Genomic DNA, 20,747 nt, shown 5'->3' on the forward strand with positions numbered 1-20,747 from the left:
CCTCGCTACGGGCTGCCCGCGGCAGATGCCTGCCGGGCGCTGGGGAGGGCAGGCGGCGCTCAGGCAGCGGCGGCGGCGGGGTCCTCGCGGCGCAGGCGGCAGTGGCGGCGGCGGCGGGGTGACATTCAGCTCGGGCCCCGCAACATGGCGCAGGCCGCGCAGAGGCTGGCGCAGCGCATCGCCACCCGCGGGCCGCAGCTCCTCAGCGGTGAGCGGGGCGCTCCGGCCGGGCGGAGGGGGCTGGGGGAGGGACGGGCCCGGGGAAGGGGGGGGGGTGCGGCGAGGAAGGGGCCCGGGGAGGCCCCGCGGGCGTCCGCCGTTGGGAAAACGCCTTTCCCTTCCCCTTCCCGGCAGCCGCCGTGGCGTACTCGAAGCCCCGTTTGGCCACGTTCTGGTACTACGCCAAGGTGGAGCTGGCCCCGCCGACCCCCGCCGAGATCCCCCGGGCCATCGACAGCATGAAGGCCATGGTCAGGGGCTTCCAGACCGGCCGCCTGGCGCAGCTCACCGTCAAGGTAACGGAGGGGCCCGGGGTGCGCGGTGTTCGTTCCAGGCACGGTCTCCCTGCCCCTACCCCTGCCTGGGCGTTTTCTGCCCGAGATTGGCTCGGAGGCTCTTTGGCACGTCACGGTGACCCGAGAGGTGTCCCGTTGCCCCAGTGCTCTGATTTTTATTTTTTGTTTCCTGAGGTTTTTCTGCTCCCCGCAGAGAACCCGGGTCAGGCTGCTTTCCCCCTCCTCCTCCTTCTCCGAGTAGCAGCGAATCCCCACGGCGCTCCCTGCAAACCTGCCCGCTGGAATCGACGCGCGCTGCGCTGGGTTTCTGTCGCCTGCGTTCCAAAGATGCGTTTCCTTTGGTGCCAGGCTTTCAAAATGTTATACGTTTACAAAAATTTACCCGCTTTTTCCTGGATGAGCCAAGGAATAGGCGAGCTCTGCAGCCTTTTCAGGTCCTGCTGACTATTCTACCACTGAGGCTGTACCCAGCGTTTTGGAACCGCCTTAACAGCGTGGTTTGTTGGGGCGCAGCTCAACACGAGAAACACCCCGTTGCACTTTAATTATTTTTTTTTTTCTTTTCTGAAACCGTTGCCTTGCGAATTGGTTCACTGCTTTGCTAGTCGTACCTGGAGCTCGATTACAGGAGCGAGGAGAAAAGCTGTGGCAGGAGCTGACAGTCTAACTGGTGGCTTTTTTGTTTTGTTTGTTTTTTTCTTTCAGGAAGCGCTGAGGAACGGTCTGGTGGCCACGGAGGTGCTGATGTGGTTTTACATCGGGGAGATCATAGGCAAGGGCGGCCTGATCGGGTACAACGTCTGAAGGCTCACCCTCAGTAACGCCGTGGGTCCCGAGTCTGTAACGGGGGTCTGTGACAATAAAGCCAGGAACCGATGTCGAGCTTTCGTGGTCTTTTGTGGCGGTTGGGGCGCGAGCCTGGCCCCGACCCGGTCGCGCTGCCGGCGGTGGAGGTCGGCTCCTGGGAGGGGAGCCTGAAGGCCGGTCCCCTGAGGCGGCGCTTTGACGCCATTTTCCGTTGCCGCACCTGGGCTCGTTCTTTGGACAGCCGCCGCGCCTGGGCTACAGCGTTAGGGGAGGCACGAGAGCCCCGGGTTCAAACCGAGAGCGCAAATGCTTTCATTTCTTTCTGAACGTATTTCACGTCAGCGAGCGGGAACCAAAAAGAAATGCCGGTACTTTATTTACGCTCCCAAAAGCTCTCTGGCGTGGCTTATGTCGTAGAGGATGTAGCAGTGTTCCGCGCGCTTCTGCTGGTTTGGGGTGCGGCTTGTTGAGTGGAAAACTTTGAAGGTAAGCGGAGCTTTGCTGTACGCGTCACCTTAGCTCGCCACTGGCTGGAGGTGCAAGCTGTCTGGAAATCCACAAGCTTGCTTGTTTTCCACAAGCTTTTATGTAGAGGTGCATACAAAAACCTGGTGAGGTCACCCGCACTCGAACGTGTGTTCAGAAAATAACAGTAGAAGGAGTTCTCTGAAGCCAAGCAGTCCTGTTGGGGTAGGACCTAACTGTTTTTATTGTCTTAGAAGATGGTTCCTGGTCAGTATCACTTCTCGTTGATGCTGTCACCCTATCAGCTGCTCCTTTGCTCCTCTGGGCCTTGTGTTTGGCTCCCCGGTGAACCCGCAGCCCCCCTGGCTTGGCTGCCCCGAGTGACCCCAACGTCTCCGGGGCGGCTGCGCCAGTAGCACGGCGATTTCTCTTCTCCCTGCAGCAGAGCCGACCTCCTCGATGCTTCATCCCAGTGAGAGGCCTCTTGGATTCCTGACGGGTAGCACAGGTGAGCTCACACGCTTCCTGTTCGGTGACCGGAAAGTCATCAGTGGCCGCAGAGGTCCTGAAGAAACTTTTATACCTGTGGCTTGCTGGGTGCTCCTCTGTGCTGCCAAGGACTTTGACGCCTTCTCGCAAAGGGCACCGGCAAACCTAACTGGGGCTGCAGCCAAACGCCCTGGCTGAGCGGCGGGCGCACGTGCCGTCGAGGGTGAACAACGGCCCCGAAAACTGCCTCTCCCTGGGACCTCTCCCCTCCTGCCTTCACGAACCAGCAGATAAATACCAGTGAGGGGAACCCCCCCGGGCCCCTCAGTGGGGGTCTGCAGTCCGTATTCCTTAATAAGAGACAGACAAGAGAGGGCACACGGGATTTAAAGCGCGACCTTGATCTGCAGAAGGTTTCTGGACCCAAGAGAACCTCCCTGAGAGAGCAAGTCTGCCTGATCGCGCTCAAAGGCCTGCCCGCCCTGTGCGACTTGTTCCTACCTGCACGTACCGCTCTCTCAGGGCCGGCGTTCGGGAGCGGGGCCCCGTGCCGCAGCTCGCACAGCAGCACCGGGTCGCGGGGGCTGTCACACTCTCTGAGTTGGGAGGATTGGATTAAACTCGACTAGCGTTGCAGGGGAGAGCTTGGAGACGCTCCAGTCCCTTTCACACTCCCTAGAGACACAGAAACCATCTAATTTTAGTTGTCCTCCCTGGAAGTCCTCGTGAGAAGCCACCCTAGCCCTGCTCACAAAGCAGAACCAACCCTCCTCCCCGGTGGCGCATCTAGTGTGAACTAAGCAGAAGCGGCATCCGCAAACGCGATGGGCTCCAGAAGCTTTTCCGTCCTCTGTAACATCACGGACGTTGTTCGGTTGCTTCTGTAAGGGGCAAACAGCCTTTTTCCCTCCTCAGTCACTCCCTCCCGTCGGTTGATGAGCTTTAAAGGAAACAGGTATTTCTGTTCCCCAAATAGAAGGGTTTTATGACTGATGCTCCTGTGTTTGCAGTGTTGTTTTTCTCAGGGAAGGCAACGGGCACTTGTTGGATTTTTTTAACCCCGTTCTTGCTGTGCCGTGCAAGATGGAGGCAAACCTGCGGGCGCGAGTGACGCCGGGGACCGGAGGGAGCTGCTTGGCCTAGTGCCATCGCCGTTACCTTCTTCCTGGAGATGGCACCTGGCGGGACGCTGACCCGGCCCGGTAGGCAAACGGGGCGAGGGGGTGCAGGTAGAAGGTGGAGGGGAAGGGCAGGCCCTGAGCTCCGCACCGGCCCCGGAGAAGGGTGGGTGCAGCCGGAGGGAGCCTGGCGGAGCAGGGCGGGGGTGGGTGTCCCCTCGGGGGGGGGGGGGGGGGTGCCGGGCGCCCCGCCAGCGGCTGAGGGGCTCTGTCAGGCGGTCCCCGCCGCAGGCCCGGCCCGCCTCGCCGCCCTCCCGCCTCGCTTCGCCTCGCCGCCGGGCCCCGCGCCCTGGCTGCACGCCGCCGGTATGCGGGGCGCCCGCCCGCGTCTCCCTCACCATGCCGGGCCCGGGGCCGCGCCGAGCGGCGCCCCGCGCCCCGCATACGGCCTGGAGCTATGGAGGGGACTGGCGGGGCGGACTATGCTATATGCGCGGTCCCGGGCGCCGGCGGCTCGCGCGCTCGCTCGGCATTGCCGTCGCGGTTATGCGGGCTGCTTGCGGCCCGATTATGCGGCAGCCAGGTTCTGGGGCCCGCGCGCAACGTGCCCCGCGCCTGCATGGCCCTCCGAGTTATCCGGGGCCGCGGCGGCGGAAGGCTGCACTATCCAGGGCGGCGGGCCGCGCTGGGGCTCGGGCCCAGGGCCCTGCATATCGCCCAGCGTTATGCCGGGCTAGCACCCGTCGCGCATGGCTTACCCAGGTGCCCGGGCGGCGGGATGGCGGTGCCCCGCAACCTGCATCGGGTCCGCTGTTATGCAGGACCTCTGCGGGCCGCCGAAGAGATATCCAGGGCGCGGGGCGCGGCCCGGCCCCGCTCTCTGGCTCGTCGCCTCACAGTAAAGATGGCGCACAGCGGTCGGTGGCGCTTCCCTGCCCGGCCCGGCAGCGGCGGCTGGGGCCGCCGGGGGCTGGGGGGGTCCCGGCTGCGGGTGCCGGCCGTGCGGAGCCTGCGAGCCGCCGAGCCGGCGGCGGCGCCGGCGGCGGCGGGCGAGGGGGAGCGCGGCGGCCCGTGCTCCGGCGGGGCGGCGGGAAGCGGGGGAGGCGGGGCAGCGCCGGGCTCCGGCGGCTCCGGGGGCCCCGCGGCCGGGGTGGGACCCGGCTTCGACGCGGCGCTTCAGGTCTCGGCCGCCATCGGCATCAACCTGCGGCGGTTCCGCGCGGCCTGCGGCGCCGAAGCGGGCAGCGGAGAGGTGAGGAGGGGCGGCGGGGCGCGAGGGGGGGGGGAGAAGGGGGTGGGGGGGACGGCGGCGGCGAGGGAGGGAGGGAGGGCGCGGCGCGGCCCGCGGGTCCCGGCCCGCAGCATCCCCGCTCCGCCCCGGCGGGCGGCACACCCCCTGCCCGCACACCCCCTGCCCGCGCCGCCCGGACACACCTACCGCGCCCGCGGGGCCCGCGCCGCCGCTCCCGCTCCCCGCACAAAGGGCGCGCCCCGTCGCTGGGCCGCCGCCGCCTGCCCGCGGGGAGGGGAGCGGGGTGGGGGGGTGGGTGGAGGGGTGGGGGTGTTCGCGGCGGGGAGCCCGGCGCGGCGGGCGGGTGGGTGCCGGCCGCCCTCCGCCTCCGCGCCGCGCGGTCCCTCCCCGCGCACGCGACTTGCCGTCGGTGTGTCCTCCCCGCCGCCGCCGCCGCCTCCATTATCCTCCTCCCGCCGCTCCCGCGCCCTCCGCGGGGGTGAGGAGCTCGCTCCCCGCCACCGGGAGGTAGGATGGGGCCGGGGGGCGGGGGTGCGGCGGCGGCGGCGGCGGCTCCTCTCCCCGCGGCGGGGATGGCGAACTGGGGCGCGGAGCCGGACTCGCGTTTCTACCCGTTGCGGAGGATGCTCTGCGGGGTAACGCGCCCTTCTCCGGGAGAGGGGGCTCGGAGGGGGCCGAGGCGGGGAGCCGGGGTATCGGCCCCTCCTGCGCGCCCCGCCGTGGGTGCCGCGCACCGGCCCTCCTTCCCTTTGCCGCCCTGGATGCTAAGCCCGACCCCGGGGCAGCGGGGCCCGGTGCGAGCACGGTTTGCTGGCACCCAGAGTGCTGCCTTCTTTTTTTTTTTTTTTCCCTTTTTTTTTTTTTTTTTTTGACTTGCTCTTCTTCCTGCCTTTTTTTTTTTTTTTTGAAGCCTTTCGAAGGCAGCCAGAGCAAGAGTCTGACAACAACCCACCTATTGACAGAACAGGGAAGACATGATGGGGGTGTGTTAGTTACTACAAGCTGCAGCGTTCTTTTCCCCCGATTCTTGTTTTGCATCACTTGTTAGCTGCGTCCTTGCGCCAGCAAGAAAATTCCCCAGGTCCTTTGTAGCAGAAATGCTTAATTTTTTTGAAAGGCTGGTTCTGTCTCTTCTTCTACAGGCAGATTGTCAGCTGTGGAGTGGGTGAGCATATCTTTGTCTATATTTTGCCCATTTAAAGAGCAATTGCTTTGCTTTTCCGTTGCTGGCCATATCAGAGTTTATTAAAACACGTAAAAATACAGTTTTCTTGAGTCTTTCCGGCTTGCTGTTGGTGTTTTCTGTTGGGCGCCGTGAAGTGGAGCTAGTCACTCACGGCTGAGCTAGAGTAATTCCTGGGCTGTAGAGTTCCAGCTCTAGCGGGCTGCGGTGCGGGGAGGAACAAGGTTGTGTTTGCACACACGGAGCCGAGCGTGGAAATGCTCTTAACCTCACCAGTATGGCACTTTGGGTTTTAACTCGGACTGCCCGCCAGCATCCCTTTTATTTCATGTCTCTTAAAGGCTGCGGTTTAGGATACTTGTACATTTTTCTGTTTGCAATAGACTAGGTTCAATGGAATTTACCAGGTCTACTTGAAAGCAGTTGATACCTCACTAGCGCTAGTTCAGTGGCAGAAATGACTGAAATCTGGCTAACCAACCTGACCACAGACTTAACAACTCGGGAGGTTTTTATGTGGGGGGAGGCGAGTTGCTTTGTTTCTTTTCTTTTTTTCTAAGATGATGCTGGGTTTTCTTTTTATTCCAGTCATCTTAAAGTATATTTTTGCGCCTCAAAAAAATTCTAAAACAATCTTTGAAAGATCTTTGCGAGTTTGGCTTTTAGGGCATCTTTGCTGTAAATCAAGGTAACTCGGACGCGTTCTTGTTGCTAGCAGCTGATGAAGATAGTGTCTCCTGGATCTTAGGAATTTTACTTCTCGCGTCAGGTTTCCGTCTAGCTACTAAAAACTTCTCTCTAGTAGCGTTGCATGCGGTGGAAAGTAATGATAAAAGTTCTCTGTGGCTTGGTGTCTGGAGGTTGAGATTCACCTCTCCAGTCATGAGCAGGGAAGGGGTAGACCCAGGGTGCTTTTCCTCGCTCTAAATTTGCAACCTGTGCCTGCATTCTCAGGCACGCTCGGCGAGCAGATACTCCCAAGTATTCAGATTTAGTCGGCTCACCGAGGTGCTTTCCTTCCTTCGGCGATGCTTGAGAAACAAATCATTTTTGCATTGAAGGACCTAGTTCTCCTGACCGGTGACATACTCTGTGTGTGATATAGCGAAGATCACACCACCGCTGACGGTCACCAGAAGCTATAGGACAAGCTTGTCTTTCCTGCGGTACGAGTTCTCCGCTGCAGGGTGGGAGTGGGGGATGTGAAAAGAGCCTAGGAAATCACCGTGTGGGTGCCACTCCTGGTCTGTTTGGAGGAGAGGGTGGCTCTGTGTTGGTGCTGAAACAGTGAAGTTCTGGTGCCCGTGCAGTACCCCGCTTTGGATGGAGGTGTTCTTCTAGATAAAGGGGGTTCAAGAAGAACCCTGCTTACTACGGCTCGCCGTATCCTTGGAATAACTGCCTGGTGCTCGCACCGTTCTGCTCCGCAAGCTTGAGGGTCTTCCCTGAACCAAGCCAGTTGCAGTCTTCAGCTGAGTTGGCATTCTGCATCTGGAGTAAACTCTTGACCTGTTGCTTTGAGTTCAGGAGCCCATGGTGATCAGGTGAAGAAGCTGTGTAATCTTTTTATGTACGACTTCTGCTCTGCATGCTTATTTTTTTGACCTCTTGGTGGCATGCTGCATTCCGGTGTTCACTTGTGTAAGTACCTGTTGAAATTGTATGTTGGCCTCAAAATTTGATGTAACAAAGAACTCCAGAGCAAGTATTATGCTCAGTCTTTCCCTTGTCTCCTTGGCCATTTTGTGGCATGTAACAGGTTTTATTTCTCATCTAAAAGGTACCTGAATTCTGGGGAGCATTTCTGGTGACTGTACGAATCCTTGACTTCTGCTGCAGCTCTGAGTTTCGCTGAGTTATCCTGAAACTGGCTCGCTTTAAGGGAGCAACATTATGATACTTGATTTTGACACCGCAAGACTTGGGGGTGGGGGCGGGGGGAGAACTTTTCGCACAGCAAAGCTATAACTGGTTGAAAACGGTGGCATTTGTACCGTGTGTTGTCCTTTCCGCTTGATGTGAATGGTACTTTAGTAATAAGGGACATTCGGTTGCGTTTCCTTGGTTCGTTACGTCGATATTTGGTATAAAAGAAGTTTGTGCGTAGTTGTTAAATATCTGCTAGGCCTGTCAGTTCAGAGCTTTCTCCCCGTCCCTGAAGCTTTGGAACATAAAAGTTCAGAGCGTGTTGGATGCATGTTGACGGTTTATGCTGTAAATCTGCATCAGCTTGAAAGTTGTAGAAACTTGAGGTTTGAAATGGAACGTAGTGCTGATGATGGGTGTCTCTAGTAGCGCTGCTGTAATTATACATGGATCATAATTTTTTACGAGGTAAATCTTACAGTCGTAGATGTTCACCAGTGGCTGGCTTGTTTTGAAGTGGTGCTAGATCCATGTGCTGGGAGGGAGGAGTGGCTTCCATACTGCCGCCACGGTCACGCCTGAGCTGGAAGCGCAGATAATTTCTTTCCTTCACGGGCATTAAAATTCTGTCTGCCTCAAAATTTCCTCTCCTAGTGTTATGTTGAACGGTCGCTGTAAAACTGCCTGGGTGTTTAATCTGTGAGGTAGAGGTGTAGAGCCCTGCCTGTTACTGGTGACGTGATTACTGCGCACACACGGGGAGATAGCTGCTTGTAGGTATTGATGTAAAACAAGAGACGTGTGGTGACGATGATACAGATTGTGGCCCGAGAGATGGAGGGCTTCTTCATGCTTTTTCTCCTTTCTGAAGACTCGAGCCCTCCTTTCTCAGAAGTGCGAAAATACAAGTACATGTTTTAACCATCCTGGTGAGTTCTCAGTCTCCACGATTTGGTCGGCCTCACGTGATACTCGAAACCCTCAGAGGAGCGGTTTTGTGAAGCTTTTTGGTGGAAAGGAATTTGGGGTTCCCTGTGAGAAGCTGTTCTCGATGGAAGGTGGTGTTGCTCCTCTCACTGGTGGTAATGAGGGGTAGGTAGGTAAGGCGGTTTCAGAAGCAGCAGCAATTCACAATGACCAGTTTGCTCTGGGGCCTTTTTGATGTTGCACTTCCTTCAGCTGGAAAATTCGCAGGACAGACTCTCGCAGCAGTGTTTCTGAGTCAGTGGTTCACTTCTTGCCCTCTTTAAACTGGCTTCTGAGCACATCCCTGCTGAGGCTGCATCCTCCTGACCTGTCCAGTGCACGTGGAACGGTGCCGATGGCTTCCACCAGCAAGCGGGTAATGACACTTCTCTCTTGTGACTGTGTGTGAGGGAACGCGCTTGCTGCAGGTTTTCCAGCTGTGATGCCAAAGCTTGCTGCCCATACCCGCTTTTAACCAGCGACAATCAAACGGCAAAAGGGACTGACCGTCTTACGTGAAGTAAAACTGTGGCAGGGAGTCATTTTGTTCAGGTTTCAGTCGTATTTGGTTTCAGTGAACAGAAACACAGGTAACCTGCCTTCAGAGAGGGAGCCTTCCGGTAGAGGGACTTTGTTCCGGTCCCAAACCAGCAAAGGTTTGTCTCCTGCTCTTCACCTGTCCTGTAGGCTACCTGAGGACACTGTATCTGGCATTTGTTGGAAGGCATCCTCATCCCCTCCGATCTCTTAAGTAGTTCAGGCTGTTTTGCCGTGAAGTATTGGTAAAGGGCAGACAAAAGGAGTCACCGGTGAGATGCGCCCTCTCGCATTTTTTTCCAGCTTTGGTGGCCGCTGAGGATGACTTTGGCAGAGAATGTGAGCTCTTGTGAAATACTCAAATGTGAGTTTCTCTGGCAATTAAATACTTTTAGCTAGGTGACCAGGCAACACAAGCCTCTGGGGTTTTGATAATCTTGTTTTTCACTGAGAGTATTGCAGTTCATTATGGTCAGTCCCCTCTCAGTTCAGTCTTGTGCACTGACAGCAAGTGAATTCTCGGCCCTTAAGGTAAAGGGCTACCACGGAAGTCCCATAGAGGGGTGAGCTGTTCCCTCCCCTGAGTCAAGCTACAAGTCATAACTGGACTTTAGTAACACTTCCGTGCTTTGTCAGGTGGTGCATGTTTCTTTGGGAACGAAAGATGAGTTTGCCACTGCTAAAGACTTTTTTTAAAGCATTAATACAGCAACTTTAGAGCCTAGCCGTGTGTGTGTGCTGAAGTGTCTGAAGTTTTGCAACCCGCTGCTTTGGTGCGTTGGGCAGCTTTGCTGGTTACGTCTGCTTTTATTTAACAACAAGCTCTAGAATTCTTTCCTTTTCTCGGTTGTCCAAGTCCAGCTGAAGCATTGCTTTCTAAAGATCCATTATGGAACTGAGAGAGAGAGAGAGATTTCGCTTGCCAGAAGCAGTGTGTTGCCAGTGGTCTCTTAGATGTGGTCCACGAGGCTTTGGTCTCGCTTTTCTCTCACCAGGCGCAAGCTAAATCTTTCTAGGTAATAGTTTGGCTGACCCTTCTCCTTGGAGGTGGTACTGAAAGCTTGTTGCGACCAGAATGAGACTGTTTCAGGTCCTCTAAAAGCTATCCCCCTCTTAGCTCAGAGTGGAAATTGTAAATCAGAATTTCTCATCCAGGATGGAACCAGGACTCTGTGGAAAGCAGGGACCAATAGTGTTTTGTTAGTGGGCTGCTGCTGTAAGTTAGACTGTTCTGCCGCTCGCGGTTTGGCCAAATAGCAAGAGACTGGCTGTATTGTTACCTCCTAACGCTGAATATTCTCATTTTCCTTCTAGCAAGCTGGCCAGACCGATCTGTGTGCTCGGTAATGCCGTCAGAACGGGCACTCTCCATGCCTGAGCCCCATAAAAAGTGGCTTGCTCTTTCTAATTCTGAAATTGGGTGTAATCTGAGGGACTCTGGAAGCTGCAGCCCTAATCACGGTTGTATTGTTGTGGTTGATTGCCGAGGGTACAGCTGCAAGACTGTATCTTCCCGTTGTTCCAGTTTGGGGGTTGTCCTGTGGAGGTCAGGAGCTGTCCTGTGCTCTCGGGACATGCTATGTAGTTCCATGCTGTTTCGAGGTGAAGCCCCAGCATAGCCTGTGCATCGCTCTCATTCAGGGCTTTCGTCTAATTAAAGAATGAAAGGGTGAGTGGACCGTCAGCTGAGTCAGTACATAACAGTAACCCCAAGTGCTCCGCCGCTTATTAGCGGCATTGCATCGTAAGTAATCACTTGGGAAGCATCTCCTTGAACTCCCGGATGACTCCGCTCCCGACACGAGCGCAGAGTGCACCCGACATTTATCTTGGGGTTACTTATTGCCGACTTCCAAGGATGTTTACTCTGCCGAAAGCAGAGGAGCCTGTTAGATATTGTGCTGTAGTTACTAAGCAGGCTTCTGAATGATCCTCTAAAAATAGCTTATCTCTTTCCAAGAAGATGAGGTGCAGTATAATTGGGGCCAAAACCAAGATGGTGAACAGGGAGGGAAGTAAAGCATTGTTCAGATAGCTCTATTGTAAAATTAAATAAACCTTTTCCAGAACCGATTGAAACAGCTGCATTGCTGGTTTAGTGCTTCTGACAGCTTCGATGACAGTCCCGTGCAACTTTATGGATCCGTAGTGGTACGGGTCATACTATTATTCCTCAGGCAGAGATCAGAACATCAGTCAATACCTTCGGGATAGTTTCTCATTTTGAAGGTGAGTTTTCCTCTGAGATCTTTAGCTGGAAATTCTTTGGAAAGTATTTTTGCTCAAGAAGGTTGTAACAGACATTTGCTTGCAATTTTTCTGTTCCTGTAGTAGCTGGTAAGTTACTTCAAGAAAAGCCTTTCTTCATCTGCTCACAACTTTGAGGTTTAAACCAGTTGAGGGTAGTGTAATGTTTGAGTGGGAGATGTACGTGGAAGCTCTGCTGCCCATGGAGAGATCGCCCCTTGCCTGCTTGGTTAGGCTTCAAGTCTTGAGGCAAGCCTTCCCTCATCCTTTTATTTATAATCCCGAGTGACCTTTTCTGCATTGCATTGTTCTTTCTCAGGTAAATGAGGTCACGTTCAAAACCGTTATGGTTTTTAATCACTCTCCATCTGTTGTGCTTTATAGTCACTTCTGAAAAACCAGAGGAAGGCTGTTCCTGTTTAATTTGCCTCAAACCTGCGTTTTGACGTATGATGGCCGACTGGATGGTTTAGTCTGGCAAACGTGTATTGGTGTTCAATGGCCGCCTTGATTTTCTCCAATAAGTTACAAGGCTACCTTCTCAGATAGTGAGAATGGCCATCGTGAGGTCAGTAATAGTCGTGAACGTCACCAAACAAATGTGAGTGACATACTGGTAACGCTACTTGTAGTCGTAAATGAAGCCAAAGCAATGATTTTTGTGGAGAGAACCTTTTTACCATAGACACTTCTGGCGACTGCTTGGTAGGAAGTGAGGAAAAATGATTGTTCCCAGGATACTGGGCTGAAGCCAGAATTACCGTATCCCATCGGAAAAGCAAGGTAATGGCACTTGGTTTAAAAATAATGCAGGTTCCACTTGTGGATTGTGACAGGCAATTGTCAAAAACAGAGAAAGTACTGATTCAGTCGCCACAGATAAAATAATGATTGTAGGACGCGGAATAACAAGATGAAGAGAACATTCATCGCAGCCCCGTGAACTTGGAGGCAGATGCAAGTCAAGACTGTTAGTTGTGTTTTGTTTGCAATTGCGTGAGACTGTATTTGATATTAGATGCATCTCTTCCTTTCTTACCTGAGGCTGGCAGTAGTTGGCCAACAGCAAGCGTTTCATTCACATGTAAGTCAAGTGCCAGGAACCAATTTTAGCGTAAGGTGTTATTTTAGATTGCACTGAACTGACTTCCTCTCAGGGCAGGGATGGTCTCTAATTCAATCACGTGAATAAGTCTTTTGCATCTGTTACTCTCCCTGAAAATAATTTGTTTGATGAGCGTTTTAAATGGTCTGTTGGAAACGTGACTAGTCCTTAGAGCTGCGTAGGTCGGCACAGCACTGCCGTAGCGAGGGCTCTGTGTCTGTTGGGGCGCGCTTCTCGGGCTGCAGCTCCTTGCTCAGAGCCCTTCCCGCGCAGCAAACGAATGAAGCGCTGGGGAGCTCGTCAGTTATTGCTGGGAGACTTGGAAATGAATTGTTTTGTGGAAGGAAATCACGGCTGTCTCTTTCCCCAAGCAGTCTATAGGATTCTCCTCTGAGGGGCTGTATACGTGCCATAAGAGTCTTCTGCTTGTGGTACTTGTTTCCTTGGGGGAGAAGTGCTCATACACGCAAAAGTCAGCGTTATTTGGCCTTTCTCCATGCTCAGCATATTCTGTGTGCTCATGATCATGCGTTCGAACATGCCGCAGATCTCAATTTTCGGTAGGCTAACGAAGAAGATATCGCGTGGGGTGAGCAGCTGTTCCCTTTGCCTTTCTAGACCTGGCTGCTTGTAGGTAGCTTGTTATTTTCCTGCTTGCATTCTGGGTGTTCAGACTGTTTCAGCCCGAATTTGCCTGTTAACAAGCCTTTCCGCCGGGCGCGCGTCCGTCCCTGCGACGGCAGTGCCCGCGCAGCAGTGTTTACATCTTGCAGGGAGCCCACGTGCTCGGGGAGTGGCAGGCAGGCGTGACGGGGCCATTGATCCGCAGTGCTGTGAGCGGGCAGCCGGGCGCTTCTGCAGCCTTCCTCTCTCCCATTTTTGTTGCTGTAGGATTAAAGTTGAGACGTGGTAGCTTTTCCCTTTCGGGAGCAGGTCTCGGGAGGGGGTTCTGCACCATGCAAGGTTCCTCGGGTAGAAACAACGCGTTTTGGCGTAATTTTGTTTCTTTTACGTTGCTTTATCAGTGCTTTTTCTGTTTTTTTTCTCAGCATCACTGCTGCGACTGCAAAGAGCAGATAGACAGCAGGGATGTGAGGAAGGGCAGAGCTATCCCCCTCTCTGGCAACGTGCAGGCAATATTTGCTTACAGCAATTATGAACTGCATCCTAAGCGTGCATGTGTAGTATTTGACTTGCTAGAGCATTATCTGTGTTGAAAACCTGAATGGTCCTCTGTTCAGAATATTTACTCTGAGTTGTTTAGTACTGAGGCTCATTAAACAGAAACCAAGCAGAAAAATGTTGGGAAACAGTTTGCTTTAAGCCTTGCTGCTTTTTATCACATCGCGACTTTCCTGTAGACACAGGTACAGGTCTCGGCGCGCATGGTTTAATTTCTTTAAAACTTAACTGTGGTTTCAGTAGCTGAGACTTCCTTTGTGGTCAGTCCTGTAAGTAGATGAATTAGAAATTTCATGTAGGAAGCACAAGGCGGGAAAGAGGGTTTTGACAAAAGTCTTTTATCAGGCCTAAGCTGCATCAGGAAATGGTGTTACTTATTTGCAGGGCTTACCTTCTCCTATTCACAGTGTTGCACCTTTTTACTTTCAGGATACTGTTTTTGTAGTACTCCCTCTTCTCAAAGCTCTTTGCAGACTCGCATTGTTATAGAAACTGCACGGTTACTTTCTAGCATGCAGCCAGGTTGCACAGCAGTTTAAAGAAGAAAGCAACAAGTGACATCTCTGTTTCTAAAGTTCAGAGGAAACTAAATACTTGAGGTGAAAGGATACTGGGAAAGCTGGAACAACATAAAACCAAAAATGTGTCACAAATTTTGGTGGCAGAGGAATAGGATTGACGTTTTTGCATACTCCCTGCAAAAAGCCATCTTAATGTGAACAGAGTGTCTTTAACGTCGTGCCTGTGTCAGAGGGAAAAGCTTTACAATGGAAATCAGCTTTTCATCTGTCCTAAAGACAAAGTCTAAAGTGAATTAAAAAAAAAAAACCAAAACAAAAAACCAAACCGAACCCACCGGCAAAACCCACCTTTACTGTAACGAAGAGTCCATTTTTAAGAAAATTGACCTTGGCGTTCCATAAGGTTACCTTCATGGCTACTAATCATCTCATTATTTTATGAAATATAACGATCAGTAAAGGTGGTGGTCCCTTTGCAAGAAATGCTCTTTTTTTTGGTGTGACTTTGCTGGGAACCATAGGAGAGGAAACAATCTTTGGTGCCTCTGAGAAAAAGCTTGTTCTGCCACCATACTGGTTTACAGTCAGGTCTATGACAGGCTGCAGCTCTTGGGGTGTAAGAATGATGCCTGCGTCTTCAGGATGGCTCTGGCTTCCCATCGTTAGCTTTAGTCCACTTTAACTTGTTCCTTAGCCAGGCGTGGAGGTTGTTGCGTGATGGAGCTGATGGGTTGGGATTCATCTGAAGGCGTTCTGATCTCTGTAGGGTCGAAAGAGGCCCCAAAATCACGCGTTTTCCTTCCAGATGCCATAAGCATCACTGTGGGGTCTCATGGGGAGCGGGTGGCAAGCTGTCGGAAAGGGACTGGAGCAAGCCCTGCGGTCTTGCTTGAGCTCCAGGATGCTCATGCAGAATTATAGACCTCAGACAATGCTGCTCATCCAGAGAGGCTTTTAAATGAGTTTGGAGGAAGTTAGTCTACATTTGTACTAGAACAATAAACATGGAAACACTTCTTTTGCTGGAGTATGTCTTCAGGGTGGTTGGTGTAGTAGCTTATGAGAGTAGACCTTTGTGGTTTGATACGAGCAGTAGATTTTTAGGCATTATGGGTTTGTTTCTGTATATACTTTTCCTTTGTTTCCCCATAACTCTTTTTGATCATTCCATAGCTGTAAACTATACCTGCTTTATATGTGTATATAAAAGCTGTATTTCCTTTTTAGTGATAGTTTGCTAGAAAAACAAATGCCACTATGTTACTTGGGGAGGGAAAATCCTCTAGAATCCTTTCATGCTTTGATCATAGTGAAGCTCGTTTTCATGTTCATATTCACTTCTTCAAATTTCCATCCACTTTCTCATTGCAGGATGAACAGTTTTTAGGTTTTGGTTCAGATGAAGAAGTCAAAGTACGAAGTCCCACCAGGTCCCCCACAGGTATGTTCGAGTTGCAGGATTGGACGTTGACTTTGTATTCTCCTTTGTTGATGGTTTTGCTGTGCCTCTCCTGTCTGTCCCAACAAATCTCATCCACTGTAAAAGCCACCCCAGTCTTTGGATTCCCACTCAGTTTTGGACTATTTATGGAATCTTTTGGATCTGTTACGAAACAGGGAAGCTTTCAGTAGAAGTGCTATACTGATGAAACCGGTATTTGAAACCTCATGTTCGTGTTTTGGAGAGGCAATTATTTTAATAGTAAGGATCTAAACTGGTTTGAATATTTCAGTATCTTTCAGTAGACTCATTATTGCCTGTAACTGGAAGCTTCACTTTTTTGGAAACAAAACAAATATAGAACACTTGAGGATAAGCTGTAGCTCAGTTATTGCATTTTCAACTTTCAAGATGTATTTTCAAGTCATGATGGGACTGCCAGTGAATGAGTTCAGCTTTGATTTAGATTCTCGTCAATAAATGCTCTCACCACAGCACTCTGCTCATTCACCGCAATGATCTGCTCAGCTTGGCCTCGCCAGCAAATTCTGCTGTGGAGAGCCTTGCTAACAGAGTGTTTCAAATGAAGAACGGAGTACGTTGTCAGAAGACCCAGAACTGGAATAGCTGGGTTTGGTGGGTATGCATGGAAATGCATTGGCAGAGGTGAGTAATCGAGTCTTGTGCATCTGCTTGATGATGCCAAGCACAATGCCAAGTGTTAGCTGTGTTTCCAAGCTCGAAACAGGGGTTTCAGTAAACTACTGTGTATCAACCTCTCCCTCTATGTTGTTCTAGCCTTACTGAGCTATCCCTTAGCAGTGCAGGAGGATGGTACTAGAGAAGAAGGATTTTTATTTTTTTTTCCCTTTCGGTTAGCTGTGGTCTGCTTTTAAAAAAAAATAAATCTTTTAATATGTTTGAAAGGTGGCACGTGCCCTTAAGAATTACTGTTCCCTCTCAGCATTAGGTCGATAGCGGTTTCGTGCCATCACGTATGTAGTTGTTGTGGAAAGGCAAGCTTGCGTTTTAACAAAATTAGCTGTTGCTTATTGTGTATGGGAGAAGAGGTTGGTTGGGAAGATTCTCTTTACACGTATTGATAAAACTGTATTTTTAGTTGTCGATTAACTGAAACGTCTTGGCAACTTGTACAGGCAGCGTGACTGTTACTGAGTAAATACTTGCGTGAGCTGGGTAACGCTCATCCGCCACTCGGAGAAGTTTAACATGCACTCTGCATTCTCTGTTTCCCTCTCAGCTAAATCCAGTCCACGGAAACCTCGCGGGAGGCCCCGGAGCAGTTCTGACCGAAGTTCAGCTGTACCGTCAGACTCTTCATCGGTGTGTTCCCCTTCAAGCAAGTCTGAAACCACATCCATGGAGAAAGTAAAGAAGAAGGAGTTGAAGGGCGGGGAAAAAAGACGAGGAAGACCTCCAACGCTTACAAGCGTAAAGTTCAAATTGTCACAAGTAAAGGACACGTCGGATGTTCAGAAGGGTGGTAAAGAAGAAAAAGAGAGTCTGAAAAAAATCAAGAGGTCGCCATCTACTACATTTCAGCAAGCAACTAAAATCAAGAAATTAAGAACTAGTAAGCTCTCCCCACTGAAATCTAAATTTAAGCCTGGGGCAAAACTTCAGATTGGGAGGAAGAGCGTTCAGATTGTGCGCAGGAGAGGTAGGCCGCCGTCCTCTGAACGTTTAAAGACTTCCTCAACCTTAGTCGTAAACTCGCAGCTGGAGAAACCCCAAAGGATTCGGAAAGAAAAGGATGGCACGCCACCTCTTACAAAAGAAGAAAAGACCGCTGTCAGACAGAGTCCGCGCAGGATTAAGCCCGTTAGGATTATACCTTCCACCAAAAGGACGGATGCCGCAATTGCGAAGCAACTCTTGCAGAGGGCTAAAAAGGGGGCACAAAAAAAGATTGAGAAAGAAGCAGCCAAACTGCAGGGCAGGAAGGGGAGAACCCAGCTCAAAAACATCCGACAGTTCATCATGCCGGTTGTGAGTGCTATCTCTTCACGGATTATTAAAACGCCCAAACGGTTCATAGAGGATGAAGACTACGATCCTCCTATTAAAATATCCCGACTAGAATCCACACCGAACAGCAGGTTCAGCGCTACGTCTTGTGGCTCCAGTGAAAAGTCCAGCGCCGCTTCTCAGCATTCGTCTCAGATGTCTTCAGACTCCTCGCGGTCCAGTAGCCCCAGCGTGGATACCTCTACGGACTCCCAGGCTTCCGAGGAGATGCAGACGCTTTCTGAGGAGCGAAGCAATACTCCGGAAGTTCACGCGCCGCTGCCTGTTTCTCAGTCCCCTGAAAATGACACCAGCGACAGGAGAAACAGAAGATTCTCGATAACGGAAAGAAGTTTTGGCCAAAGGACTGCCAAAAAGCTGTCGGCCTTACCAAGCGTGCCACAGCAGCAGTCCTCCTCCTCTCCTCCTCCCCCTTTGCTCACTCCCCCACCGCCGCTGCAGCCTGCTTCCAGCATCTCGGACCATACCCCTTGGCTTATGCCGCCTACCATACCGTTAGCCTCGCCCTTTCTTCCCGCTTCTGCTGCACCGATGCAAGAGAAACGGAAGTCGATTCTGCGAGAGCCGACGTTTAGGTGGACCTCCCTGAAGCATTCCAGGTCAGAACCACAGTACTTCTCATCAGCAAAATATGCCAAAGAGGGTCTTATTCGCAAACCGATATTCGATAACTTCCGACCCCCGCCGCTGACACCGGAGGACGTTGGCTTTGCATCCGGCTTCTCCACGCCGGGTGCGACAGCTCCAGCACGTCTGTTTTCTCTTCACTCTGGAACGAGGTTTGACATGCACAAGAGAAGTCCTCTGCTGAGAGCGCCCAGATTCACTCCAAGCGAGGCCCACTCCAGGATCTTTGAATCCGTAACTCTGCCCTCATCGGTCGGTCGAACCACTACAGGGACCTCTGCGACAGGTGCCTCTTCTCGGAGGCGGAAGAGGAAAGTGTTTAGCCCCATCCGATCGGAGCCCAGATCTCCTTCGCACTCCATGAGGACGAGAAGCGGGAGACTTAGTACCTCTGACCTGACAACTCTCACCCCGCAGTCTTCTGTCTCTTCCTCGTTAACGAGCATTTCTGTCAGTTCTCTTGCCACTAGTGCCTTAAACTCAACTTTTACTTTTCCTTCCCATTCCCTCACACAGTCTGGGGAATCAGCAGAAAGAAGCCAGAGACCGAGGAAGCAGACCAGCGCTCCGGCAGAGCCTTTCTCGTCTAGTAGCCCTTCTCCTCTCTTCCCCTGGTTCACGTCGAGTCCCCAGACAGAGAGAGGCAGAAACAAGGACAGGGCAGCAGAGGAACTTTCCAAAGATAAAGACGCTGAGAAAAGCCTGGAGAAGGACAAGAGCAGAGAGAAAGACCGAGAGAGAGAAAAGGAGAACAAGCGGGAGTCAAGGAAAGAGAAAAGGAGAAAAGGGTCGGAAATTCAGAGTAGCTCTGCTTTGTTTCCTGTAGGTAAAATGCCCAAAGAAAAAGTTGTCAGCGAAGACGTTGCAGCGTCATCGTCTGCCAAAAAAACTGCCGGGCGGAAGAAGTCTACAGCAGTAGATCCCGCGGCAGACGTTGCCGCAGCCGCTCTGGTAGATGCGGCAGCCATCAAAACCAAAACATCCAAGAAAGGTAGAGGGGGGTTAGACAAATCGGACATGGACCTCAGCCCCGCTGTGCCGTCTCTGGAGAAGGAAAAAGCTCTGCGTCTTTCTGCTCCTTCATCAAGCACTGTTAAACATTCCGCTTCCTCCATCAGCTCTATGTTGGCTCAGGCTGACAAACTGCCAATGACTGACAAGAGGGTGGCCAGCCTTCTGAAAAAGGCAAAAGCCCAGCTGTACAAAATCGAGAAGAGCAAGTCCCTCAAGCAAGCCGACCAGCCGAAAGCACAGGTATTCCTTTTCCTGACTTTTTTCATTGATTTTCTTTTTTTTTTTTTTCTCCTTTGCTAGAGTGCATCTTATTTTGAACTTGCACTGAAAGTCACAAGTAGCTTTCGTATCCTAAGCGTGAAGAATTAACGTGCCGAGTGAAGCAGCTGTTAGTGCAACAGATGGCAAACGATCCGAAAATGAGAAGCCCTGGGCAGAAGCTGAGGAGGAGAGGGAGCTGCTGTATAGTCAGCTCAGGAGGGAGCTGCGTGCATTTTTAGAGATCAGTATGGTGTAGCTGCTTACTAGGTTTCTCTGAATAAATCTAAGCAAAGTGATCATCTAGAGTAGTATTACTTGCTCTTAAAAACAAGGTTCCAGCAACTGACTATTAGTCTAATTTCAGTCGACTCTGATTTTTATGATACCGATGCCTTGATAATGTGGCTTCACCAGCTAGTTCGCTTCCCAGTAGCAAGTGGAAACTTACCTTATAATTCCGAACGAGTAAAACAACCACTACTTCTTTTGAGTTTGTCCTCTCTTGGATAACAGAGCCTTAGAAGGCTGAGCATCTTTATTTTTATCCTGATTCTTACCAAGTGCAAGCTACAAGATACAATTTAACTCCTTTTAGGCTATTTAGAAGTTTCTATTACTTGTTTTCCAGCCTCGTTTTGGTACCGTTCTTAGGAATACTGTCTGTTCTCATGTTCTGAAATCTAGGGACAAGAGAGCGATTCATCAGAAACGTCAGTCCGAGGACCACGAATAAAACATGTTTGCAGGAGAGCAGCTGTTGCGCTGGGCCGCAAGCGAGCAGTGTTTCCCGATGACATGCCCACTCTGAGTGCCTTACCGTGGGAAGAGCGGGAGAAGATACTGTCTTCCATGGGGAATGACGGTGAGTTAGGGTTATTTTGGGGTTTCATCCGTGGATTCATACAAAGTCAGCTTTTGTTGACTGCTTAAAATGAGGGCGTCAAGTGATTAAGAAGGGAAAGTATGTCAGACAGCCCCAGGCTCTCCGTTACAATGCCACTCAAACAGGGTTAATCCTGTTAATTGTTACAAACGTGTGTCCTGCGCTAAACTTTGGGTCTGCTGAGGGCTGTGCATACATATACGTACGTACACACGTGTG

General features: G+C 51.8%; 2 protein-coding genes and 1 long non-coding RNA gene across 7 annotated transcripts in view; 2 read left to right on the top strand and 1 right to left on the bottom strand.

The window, feature by feature from the left end:
- Positions 1-61: 61 nt before the first annotated feature.
- ATP5MG (ATP synthase membrane subunit g) lies at positions 62-1,391 on the top strand. Its single transcript, XM_075774635.1, has 3 exons — positions 62-208; positions 355-515; positions 1,221-1,391. The coding sequence occupies exons 1-3, from the start codon at positions 145-147 to the stop codon at positions 1,317-1,319; spliced, it is 324 nt and encodes a 107-aa protein (XP_075630750.1). The 5' UTR covers positions 62-144; the 3' UTR covers positions 1,320-1,391.
- LOC142604916 (uncharacterized) lies at positions 654-4,891 on the bottom strand. Of its 3 annotated transcripts, none has more exons than XR_012838766.1 (2): positions 4,833-4,891; positions 654-2,951 (listed from the first exon to the last, which is right to left on the bottom strand). It is a non-coding gene; the product is annotated as an uncharacterized LOC142604916 (long non-coding RNA). The 3 variants fall into 3 exon arrangements; XR_012838764.1 differs by lacking the exon at positions 4,833-4,891 and adding an exon at positions 4,153-4,271; XR_012838765.1 differs by lacking the exon at positions 4,833-4,891 and adding an exon at positions 3,435-4,105.
- KMT2A (lysine methyltransferase 2A) overlaps positions 4,299-20,747 on the top strand; it is a 47,223-nt gene continuing 30,774 nt past the window's right edge. For all 3 annotated transcript variants that reach the window (XM_075774629.1, XM_075774630.1, XM_075774631.1), the window contains exons 1-4: positions 4,299-4,646; positions 15,625-15,694; positions 16,956-19,624; positions 20,330-20,507. In XM_075774629.1, the coding sequence (XP_075630744.1) occupies positions 4,299-4,646; positions 15,625-15,694; positions 16,956-19,624; positions 20,330-20,507 (3,265 nt within the window). The remainder of the gene's footprint in view (positions 4,647-15,624; positions 15,695-16,955; positions 19,625-20,329; positions 20,508-20,747) is intronic.

Source organism: Balearica regulorum, chromosome 23 (genome assembly GCF_011004875.1).
Source record: "Balearica regulorum gibbericeps isolate bBalReg1 chromosome 23, bBalReg1.pri, whole genome shotgun sequence".
Classification (NCBI taxonomy): Eukaryota; Metazoa; Chordata; class Aves; order Gruiformes; family Gruidae; genus Balearica; species Balearica regulorum.

What these genes read in the sequence shown, in the direction of transcription:
- ATP5MG (XM_075774635.1), top strand. Translation starts at nt 145, where the DNA reads ATGGCGCAGGCCGCGCAGAGGCTGGCGCAGCGCATCGCCACCCGCGGG. An exon ending in CGGGCCGCAGCTCCTCAGCG is followed by an intron (nt 209 to 354) that starts GTGAGCGGGGCG and finishes CCTTCCCGGCAG; the next exon opens with CCGCCGTGGCGTACTCGAAG. An exon ending in TGGCGCAGCTCACCGTCAAG is followed by an intron (nt 516 to 1,220) that starts GTAACGGAGGGG and finishes TTTTTCTTTCAG; the next exon opens with GAAGCGCTGAGGAACGGTCT.